Here is an 11,022-nt window from a genome sequence, read left to right on the forward strand (position 1 = left end):
AATAGTCCTAGACCAAATTTGGATGACAAGAAACAAAACCAGGTTTGAAGGAAAGAGTTCCAATCCTTTGGAGCTTTCTAGGCAAATTTTGAGACCATATGAAGAACATAAACAAGCTTGGAAAGACAATCTTCACAGTCCTATAAGGAAAGCGATATGGAAGCCTCGTCCATATGGTTGGGTTAAATTAAATTTTGATGTAACTGTAAGAGAAGAAAAAACTTCTCTAGCTATAGTGGGCAGGGATGATAAAGGAGAATTGTTGTTTGCTTGGGCAGAACAAATTGAACCAGGTAGTCCTCTGGTGGGTGAAACTAAGGCAGCATTTTGTGCCATTAAGAGAGCCATTGAAAATGGATTTCTAAAATCATAGTGGAAGGTGATGCTTGGAATGTGATAGATAAGTAATGCAGGAAAGACACCTCACTGGAGTATTGTAGAGGTGGTTACAGATATTTTGTATTTTGTAAAGTGTTTTGATGCTATTGTATTTTTTTTTTTTTTTTGTACGGAGAGGGTAATATTCCAACCGATCTTTTAGCTCAATGGGCTACTTTTGTCAATTGGGTAGGATGAATTCCCATCTCTAAGGTCACTTTCCTAATTTCTGAGGCTGTGGAGACAGATGGCTTCAGGCCCTCCATCTTTTGTACTCTGTTAGTCATAAATAAAATATTTATTCAGCAAAAAAAAAAAAAAAAACACTGCCTATCTCTTACGCCATTTCCAAGTGTTTCAAACCGGAAATTTCAGAAAAGCTTGAAATTGGGCTAGGATTAGTAATGTCAGACTATCTCCCCGACGAAGTGGTGCTGAAAATACTGCACAGACTTCCCGTCAAATCCCTAATTCGATTCAGGTGCGTTTCTAAATCATGGAACTCTTTAATTACAACCCCTTCTTTCATCAATTCCCACCTTTCCTACAATTCCTCCAACTCCGACAAATTAATTGTTAGGCACGGCGTTGGTAAACCCTATTTAGAGCACTACAAATTAATTGAAGATAACAATGACTCCTCATCTGTTCAAATTCAACACATTGATTTCCCACTAGCGAGTAGTCGTTTTAGGTTAATCGGTTCCGTGAATGGATTGCTCTGTCTTTGTGAACTAGAGCGCTATGTTCTTTGGAATCCCTCTATTAGAAAATTTATAACCCTTCCAAACCCTTGCATTACTGTCAAGTCGCACGGCGAAATTGATCATCGTTCAGCATTCGGGTTTGATCCACGGACTAATGATTATAAGGTGGTGAGGATTGTATTTCAAGATGGAACTAAAACGTCTGAAGCAGCCAAAATACCTGTGGTTGAGATTTACTCTCTTAATGAGGGCTCTTGGAGAATAACAAGTGCTGGCAACTCTTTTTCACCCGGGTTTATGTTTAATGATGCGGGGCAACCATCAGCTTCTTTAAATGGGGCTGTCCATTTTGTAGGGATAGATAGGGATGATAACTTTTGTCCATTAGTTTTGTCATTTGACTTGGGTGATGAGGTTTTTCGCATCATACCTGTGCCAAATGGTGCATTCCGTCCAACTGGTTATGTTCTTACCTCAGTAATTGGGGGATCGCTTTCTCTTTTATGTCATGATAGTCTTAAGGACACCAAGCAGTGCTGTTCCATTTGGGTGATGAAAGAGTATGGTGTTGTTGATTCTTGGACTAAACAGCTCACTTTTGATTTCGAAGAAGGAGTGTTATTAGGTCTCCAGAAGAATGGTAATATATTAGTGGAGACAGAACTACCAGTACTAATTCATTGTGAGATCTCTTCATATGATCCTAAGAGCAAACAAAGTAAGAATTTGGGAATTTTTGGGAGGCCATTCAGTTTTTGTGTTGAAAATTATATGGAGAATCTAGTCTTACTTGACAAACCAAATGACAGTTTCCAAAGGAGAGTGAGCAGGAAGAGGAAATACAGGTATAACCAGATTTAACTAAAAATTTCAGCATTTACTTTCCTCAGCTCTATCTTTTATTCTTGGCATATACTAGAAAATGTTGTGTGGCTGTAAGTAAACATTTTCAGATTTCAGTATACTGCTTTGGGATCTTAATTTCTTATTGACTTGCTATAAAGAGTGGTCAGAGATGTTAAATGCAATTTTGTGGTTGTCGTTGATGATGAGCTTAAACATTTGCAAGCTGTAAACGGTAAACAGTAAATATAAATGAAATACTGATGTTATTATCTTTTTCTATACGCTGAACTTGTCACAACTAATACATATTCAACATCAAAATGTGTTTTACACTTCCTGTATTGAGCATGGTACATTTAATTGATTAAATGTATCACATTGTATTGAGTGTGGTAGTTGCACTGGGGTAATCCTAGTGACAACCCCAAGGTTATTTGTAAAAATGTAATAAATATGGGGTTTGCCCAAAAATAAGTACTGTTTTGTTTAGCTGAATAGATGATGTAGAATTAGCTTCAGCACTGCATTTATTTATTCTGGTTGTGTGTTGATATGGAAAAAATTATTTACCCACATTGGTAGTCTAGATAAATGTACTTTGATAAGAATGATCATTCCTCCTTTTGATAAATATTGCTTCTTCCAACTTGCTAGTTTCTTTTCTACCTTTTCAATGATTGCTTCCCAAACTGATTGTGTCGTAAGGGACAAACCTGGAGTAATCCCAAATATACTGTAGGTAGAGTCACCACCCTAAAACCCAACACTAAGCCTAGCTTCATTACACACTCTGCTTATCCTGTTGGTTCAAGCTCTGTTCTACTTAGGTTAACCTTTAATTTTTAGACTGCTTCCAAACAGAGAAGGAAAACATCAGATATAGCCAAGTTGATCAGAATTTACATCATAAATAGCATTGTATCATGAGCAAACAAAAGAGAAGAGCTTTCCATAAACCCTTCACTTTCTCCTTCAACTTGAAATGCAGCCAAGTTCCCACCCTCCACAGCCTTGCGTAACATCATATTATTGACTTCCATAACCAAAATTAAAAGAGGCATGGAGAAAGGGCCTCATTGTCTCAGTCCTCTTGAACTATTAGAAAAGAAAATTGTGGTTCTATTTACCATGATTGAGAACCGAATTGTCCAAATAGAAATCCAAACCCACTTCCTACTTTCACCAAATTTGAGACCGTCTAACAGATATATGAAATAGCCCTAGTTAACATAATCACGTCTCATTTCAGCGTACAGCCTACAATTTACTCTAAAAACACTGCCATCAAGTTTGCTTTCAAAGACATTTATTGGAAATAAACATCAAATAAGGGATTTTTCAAGACACCTTATTGAAAGCATTTGGGTTTAACACAAGACACCTATTGTTCATTTAAGTGATTAGCCAACACCTTTTTTGTTTTTGTTTTTGTTTTTTTTTTTGGATTTGGTAAAGAGATTAGCCAACACCTTTGCCATAAGCATATAGACATTTCCAACCAAGCTAATATGGTGAAAATCCTTGATATTGACACCACAAATTTTGTTTTTGGAATTTAAGTGACATATATAACATTAAAAATTTCTCAAACTTGTAGTCATTATAGAGCTTTATTTCCACAAAACCCACTCAAACCACTTCAGCAATAATCTTTCATAAATATTAATGAAAGATTGATGTTATTATATTTTTATATGCTGAAAATGTGTTTTACCCATTCCATTTCATTAGGCTTGCTATGATTTTTCTGACATTTCTTTCATTGCCTTTTGATACTGTGTTTCATTCATGACATGTTGTTTTGCATTCAATCTAAAAATGTGTTTTACTATTTCTGTTTAATGAATTTACAATGATGCAAAACAATATGTCATGTACAAAATGGCCAGTATACTTCCTGTATACTTGGATGACTCTTTTTTCTGATTTATTTATTTTTATTACTTTATCAAAAAAAAAAATAATAATAATAATATACAGAACACAGTATCAGAAATTGACATATGATTTGAGGTATTCCTAATGGTCATTATGAGAGGACCTTTGCATACTATATTTAAGTTATATCATTGAGATAATCCCATAACAAGCGTCATGACATTACCTGCAGTTATGTGGTTAAAAAAGAACATTTAAATGTTTGGCCTGAACCCATACTTTGTGGTTGGAACTAGCCTTCCCTCGCCTTTTATGAGTCTTTAGTGGTTGCTGCCAGCACCGTGTTTGTGTCATGATAAAGTTCACATAACTTTTTAACAAGTGACGTTGGTCCCTTGTAAACTTTGGACATGTTGAAAGAAGCATTTTTGTTTGGTTAAAATTCGTAATATACTAATTTCAAATGTATGTACAACAAAGTATGATATATCCTTAAGAGTTAACAATGTTTGACACTTTCTCTGCTTCCTCTAGCTGATATTGTTGTATATACGTTCAATTGTTCATTACTTTCTAATTTTGTTTCTGGACAGGGAATTCTTGTACTAGAACTAATGGACTGTTATTGCACTTTGGCTTTGCTTGTTTCATGTATAATCAAGGGAAAGAAAATCAATTTGAGGGATATTTTCTATTTATTTGATGGTAGGAACTTAGGTCAATCAGTGAAGAAAAATTTGTAACAAGTCAGAAGATAATGGAGAATGTTTTCCCTTATTTTATTTTTGAAGACATTGTCCTACCAGCATAAATTGGTACTTCTAGCTTATTAATGTGCCTTGAGATTTGTTAAGAGCTTTTTTTTCAAAAAAAATAAAAAATAAATGAAGAGTATGCGTTTATTTTCTGAATGTCAATTTTCATTTCCAAACACATTGAAAATTGAAGAAAATGCGGCTTTAGTGAATAGTGAAGTAGAAGTGACTCTTCATTGCTGTTACCTTTGGTTGCTTTAACCTGTTATGCAGTGATTGATTCTATGTCTAAACATACATATGTCTTGTTAATAGGAGCATTCATTTTGGTTTGTTAATAAAAATCTGACGTGTTGGTTATTTATCCTTGCAGTAATTATTCATTCATTTTTTGGTTGAGGTTATTGAGGGGCATGGATTAACCTATGAATAAGGACAGTTAAAAGTTAGGAAATAAGTGTTAAATGACATTGACTCTCATATGACAAGAACATTTAATGAAGCACAGAGGAGCTGTGAGATGACAACAACACAACCGAAACATAATTCCTTAGTCCAAGTTTTTGTGTAGGCCCTGTTTTGTGACCCTATATGTTGGCAAAATATTTTGAATGCCTAGCACTAGTTTTTAACAGATATAGAAGCCAATCCACCACTCTCACTGATCTGGCCTTTTCTTTCTTTAAATTTTGATTTCATTCTGAATTTCTTCTGAATTTTGTTTATTGATTTATATATTATTTTGATTGTCCAGTTTTTATGATTAGGTTCGATTCTCACTGGACAATTAGGTTCTTACAGCGTTTTCCGTAGTAGCGATCATCCAAATTCTCTTTCTCTCTCTCTCTCTCTCAATTGACTCTCTCTTTCACAACATTTTTATCACTTGACCTAATGCCCTTTTTTTTCTCTTTTTCTCAAGGTCATGGTCCCTTCAATTGGGCCAAATCAGTGCTGTGAACCCTTAGGGTTGTGGCCAGGAAGGCGTCATCCTTAGCAGGTGGCATTGGCAGGTAATTATCTTAGACAATTTGTGGTTTTTTGAAATAATGGGTTAAATGGGTTTTGGTGTTCTGTGTTGTCCGAGATTATTTTGGGGTGTAATTGTGGTTTTGCTTTCAAATTTGGACTTTGAATTTTGGGTTTTGGTGGGTTTGATTGTGAATATTTTGAGCAATGTGTTCCGATATTTGGTTATCTACAACATTATTTGGTCCTTTTAACTTATATGAATTTTTTCATTGATTTTTTTCCTGAGTTTGAATCCGTTGTTCAAATATTGGAAATTTTATTTTTGAGTCTAGCTTCTTGTTTTTGATACAAAACCTCAATTTGGTGATGGGAATATGTACAAAATTCCCAGACCTGTGAGATGCAAAAATAGAGAAAAATATACGCAAAAAATAAAATAAAAATAATCACACACAAGACAGTATTTATGTGGTTTGACAAATTGCTTACATCCACAAAGTTGCAGGGATTTCACTATTCTTAGGGAAAAATACAAAGTGTGGTAGTATAGTTTTTCTCTCTAAAAAAAAAAGACATCAAAACCCTAATATCCAAAACAACAGTTTTTATATCCGCCCCATGGACCAAGTCTCAGAAAATCTCCCATTAAAAACTGTAACAACATTATTTCGGGTCGGGTCATAATCCGGATCAAACACAACTAGGCTCCACAAAGCACAACATTTGGGTTCATCTTCAATTTCAATTTTGGGTGAATTTGGATGATCTACTAGAATAACGAGTTTTAAAATTCGGTGCTTGGATATAGGTTTTGATCGATTCTCTGTTTTATCTATGGATCTGGTAATTTTATGGGTTTCCATATTATGGATTGTAAATTTGTTTTATTGGATATGATTTTTATTTGATATAGTTATGCATCATTGTCATTTCTCAAGGTCACTGTTCCAGTTTCTCCTCAACCATTTCATGAGTGAGTGACTAATTGGTAAAGTAATATTTTGTATTCCCATTTTATGGTCTATAAGAGTTAAACAGGTATAGAAAAAGAAAGGGAGAAGGGTATGCTTTTCTTTTCTCTCACAGTTTTTTTCCTTTGCTACAATCTAGTGTATTCAAAAGTTTCTTTGATTGTTTTGTTGTCTTGCTTAGGAGCTCTATAATTCATTTTCTGTTCTTATATCAAGTGGTACTTTTGTAGTGGAACGGATTATGTCCAGTTTTTCTACTTGGCATTTTGTTGGGACACTGTTTATGAGTGGGATTGTTATTTAAATTCACTAGTGGTGGCAAGTGGAGAATTAACATCCTTCATTTTGAAGTTCATTCGCTAATGAAATTTTTTAGAGGGAGTTTAGTATTCCTTTAAAAAAAATTTTGCTGCCTTTTGCCATTTGGAAAACATCATGACGTCAAGAATTATAGAAGGATTTTTGAAGGATAATGACATTGTTCACAATGTTGGTAAAAGCACGCTAAAACTCAAAGCTCGAAGTCCTAAGGCTCCTCCGTTTTTTGCCTCAAAAGCTAGGCTCATTCAAAGAAGCGCACTTTAGGTGCTTTTCAGTGTTTATTTATTTATATTTTTCAAAAAACAAAACCAAAATTGGAGTAAAACTATAGGATTTTGACATTATTGATATAAACCATTAATTTGACATATTTTTAGTGTAACTTATCAAAAAAAAAAAAAAAAAAATTGAGCGTAACTTGTCCTGAAACCCACAACCTCGTTCTTCTCCATTGTTATTTTTTATTTTTTCTTGATTTTTTCTCCTTGAAATAGTAACCTGCCTAGCTTCTTCTTCTAATTCTTTTTCCCCCCTTCTGGAAATTTGCTTAGTACCAATTACCATATTGCTACGTCCTCATATTCTTACCTCATTCATGCAAAAAATAAAAAGTATGATATACTATATTTGGGGTAATGACTTAGTTATTTCAGTTGTTAATGTTGAGCGTAATAGACTAATTCTTATAGACTTATAGTCATTAAGTGATTAAATTATAAACTAATAGTATTCATTAGTCAAAGGAAATTATGGGTATCGGAGATTTAAGAAAGGATATTACATGGAAGTAAAGGATTCATATACAGCTGATCAAAAAAATAAAATGACTTGATTGCAATTTTTGTGTTATATGAAATTTTTTATTTCAATTTATATGATAATTTGATTGTTTCACTTCTCATTAAGAATTATTCTTTAAAAATGTTTGCTTCACTTTAATCAAGCGTGCATTTGCGCTTTGTGCCTAGGCTCCAAAAGGTCTTTGCGTTAAAGTGTGCTCCTCGCTTTTACCAACACTGATTGTTCATTATTGTAGGTAATGCACATGATTAGTTTGACTTTGGGCCACTTCTCATCTAAATGATTGTTCAATTGGAAGGGGTTATAGAGAAGTGACCATATTTTTAGTATCTTACTATTAGTATAGCGGATAATTAGTATTTCGTTAAAATTGGTAATAATGAATATCTTATAATAAATTTGTCTTACAATATATATGTCCAAGTATTAAATTTTTTGCAATAAATATGCTTGCTTAATAAATGAAGGATGGATAATTGTGTCTCACAATAATAAATTTATTTTACATTAATAAATATGTTTAGTTATGTCTTGAGTTAAATATCATATATCTTGTTTGCTAGTAATAAATTATGCTATTAATAATGTTGGACTTGTTTGATAATGATAAAATATGCAATTAATTTATATGAGAAGCTAAGTTATTGTGGTTTTTGAATTATGTTTGAAATTATTATTTTTTATAAATAAGATACTAAGAAATTTTATCTTTGTGTTGTAGGTAAGAAATATAAGTTGTGGGTTTAGCACAACAATCATTCAGTGTGGAGCAATTTATATTTTGTAACTAATAAATAATAATCTGAAAAGATTATAAATTATTGCTGAACTTGGAAATTTTCATATTTGCTTCATGTGTATTTTAACAACTTGTTGTACTAAAAATAAAAAATAAAAAAATCTGTTGTAATCATGTTATCATTTGTATTCATGTGTATTTGAACAACTTGCTGTAATCATGTTATTGGAAAGAAAATATTTGTATTTTTCTTGATGTGTGTTTTGTTGAACGGATAAAAAAGTAACATGGTAAAAAATGAATATAGCTTTGCTTTGTTTAGTTGAGAGGAAAAGTGAAAGGAAATAAATAATACTTTCTAAGAGAATTACTATTTATACAATTATACTTGTACTATATAAGAAATGATAATTTGTAGTAAAAAGAAATTAATAATAATCGACAATAACTTGGGTGTATATATGGCTACCAAATTTAAGGACAACTTTAGACAAATAGATTATGTATATATATATATATATATATATATAGTTTTAATTGAATTACAAAACTCTTCAAAATATTATTATTTTTATAAATTTATAATTATAATTATAAAAGTAATAAATTACAAAATTCTTGAAACAATAAGTGCATGGACACAACAAAAAGACATGTTGTAATTTGTACAAAATAGAAAAATGACGCCAATATTGGACCAAGGATATGGACAATATGTCCTGTGCATTAGTTTTGTCATTTGACTTGGGTGATGAGGTTTTTCGTGTGATATCTGTGCCAACTGGTACCAGTACGACTGATTATGTTCGTATCTCAGTAACTGGGGGATCGCTTTCTCTTTTATGTCATGATCCTCTTGAGAACACCATGAAGTGCTGTTCCATTTGGGTGATGAAAGAGTATGGTGTTGCTGATTCTTGGACTAAACATTTCACTGTTGATTTCAATAGAGGACTGTTATTAGGTCTCCAGAAGAATGGTAATATATTAGTGGAGACAGAACTAGCAGGACTACTTCTTCATCAGATCTCTTCATATGATCCTGAGAGCAGACAAATTAAGAATTTGGGAATTTCTGGGAGGCAATTCATGTTTTGTGTTGAAAATTATATGGAGAATCTAGTCTTACTTGACAAACCAAATGACAGTTTCTAAAGGAGAGTGAGCAGGAAGAGGAAATACAGGTATAACCAGATTTAACTAAAAATTTCAGCATTTACTTTCCTCAGCTCTATCTTATTCTTGGCATATACTAGAAAATGTTGTGTGGCTGTAAGTAAACATTTTCAGATTTCAGTATACTGCTTTCGGATCTTAATTTCTTATTGACTTGCTATAAAGAGTGTCAGAGTTGTTAAATGCAATTTTGTGGTTGTTGATGATGAACTTAAACATTTGCAAGCTGTAAACAGTAAATATAAATGAAATACTGATGTTATTATCTTTTTCTATACGCTGAACTTGTCACAACTAATACATATTCAACATCAAAATGTGTTTTACACTTCCTGTATTGAGTGTGGTACATTTAATTGATTAAATGTATCACATTGTATTGAGTGTGGTAGTTGCATTGGGGTAATCCTAGTGACAACCCCAAGGTTTGTTGTAAAAATGTAATAAATACAGGGTTTGCCCAAAAATAAGTACTGTTTTGTTTAGCTGAATATATGATGTTGAATTAGCTTCAGCACTGCATTTGTTTATTTTGGTTGTGAGTTGATATGGAAAAAATTATTTACCCACATCGGTAGTCTAGATAAATGTACTTTGATAAGAATGATCATTCCTCCTTTTGATAAATATTGCTTCTTCCAACTTGCTAGTTTCTTTTCTACCTTTTCAATGATTGCTTTCCAAACTGGTTGTGTCGTAAAGGACAAACCTGGAGTAATCCCAAATATACTGTAGGTAGAGTCGCCACCCTAAAACCCAAAACTAAGCCTAGCTTCATTACACACTCCGTTTATCCTGTTGGTTCAAGCTCTGTTCTACTTAGGTTAACCCCTAATTTTGAGACTGCTTGCAAACAGAGAAGGAAAGCATCAGATATAGCCAAGTTGATCAGAATTTACATCACAAATAGCCTTGTATCATGAGCAAACAAAAGAGGAGAGCTTTCCATAAACCCTTTACTTTCTCCTTCAGCTTGAAATGCAGCCAAGTACCCACCCTCCACAGCCTTGCGTACCATCCTATTATTTACTTCCATAACCAATAAAAGAAGCATGGAGAAAGGGCCTCATTGTCTCAGTCATCTTGAACTATAAGAAAAGAAAATTGTAGTTCTATTTACCATGATTGAGAACCAAATTGTCCAAATAGAAAACCAAACCCACTTCCTCCTTTCACCAGATTTGAGTCTGTCTAACAGATATATGAAATAGCCCTAGTTAACATAATTACATATCATTTCAGTGTACAGCCTACAAATTACTCTAAAAACACTTCCATCAAGTTTGCTTTGAAAGACATTTATTGGAAATTAACATCAAATAAGGGATTTTTCAATCTTTTTTGAAAGCATTTGGGTCTAACACAAGACACCTATGGTTCATTTAAGTGATTAGGCAACAACTTTTTTGTTTTTTTTTTTTTTTTTTTTCTTTTTTCTTTTTGTTTTTCTTTTTTTGGATTAGGTAATTAGCCAACAC

General features: G+C 32.9%; 2 protein-coding genes across 4 annotated transcripts; both read left to right on the forward strand.

Annotated features, from left to right (window-relative positions):
- Window positions 1-575: 575 nt before the first annotated feature.
- On the forward strand, window positions 576-8,618 carry LOC115986674 (F-box/kelch-repeat protein At3g23880-like). 3 transcript variants are annotated; one of them, XM_031109911.1, is made up of 4 exons: window positions 576-859; window positions 959-1,930; window positions 5,487-5,577; window positions 8,351-8,618. In XM_031109911.1, exons 1-3 carry the CDS (start codon window positions 783-785, stop codon window positions 5,530-5,532), a joined length of 1,095 nt encoding a protein of 364 aa, XP_030965771.1. In that variant the 5' UTR covers window positions 576-782; the 3' UTR covers window positions 5,533-5,577; window positions 8,351-8,618. The 3 variants fall into 3 exon arrangements, with proteins under 3 accessions (XP_030965771.1, XP_030965769.1, XP_030965770.1); XM_031109909.1 differs by having other exon boundaries at window positions 579-1,930; XM_031109910.1 differs by lacking the exon at window positions 5,487-5,577 and having other exon boundaries at window positions 580-1,930.
- Window positions 8,619-9,082: 464 nt separating this feature from the next.
- Window positions 9,083-9,523, forward strand: LOC115984763 (F-box protein CPR1-like). Its single transcript, XM_031107774.1, has one exon. The coding sequence runs from the start codon at window positions 9,083-9,085 to the stop codon at window positions 9,521-9,523; it is 441 nt and encodes a 146-aa protein (XP_030963634.1).
- The last annotated feature ends 1,499 nt before the right edge of the window (window positions 9,524-11,022 follow it).

This window comes from Quercus lobata, chromosome 4 (assembly GCF_001633185.2).
Source record: "Quercus lobata isolate SW786 chromosome 4, ValleyOak3.0 Primary Assembly, whole genome shotgun sequence".
Lineage (NCBI taxonomy): Eukaryota > Viridiplantae > Streptophyta > Magnoliopsida > Fagales > Fagaceae > Quercus > Quercus lobata.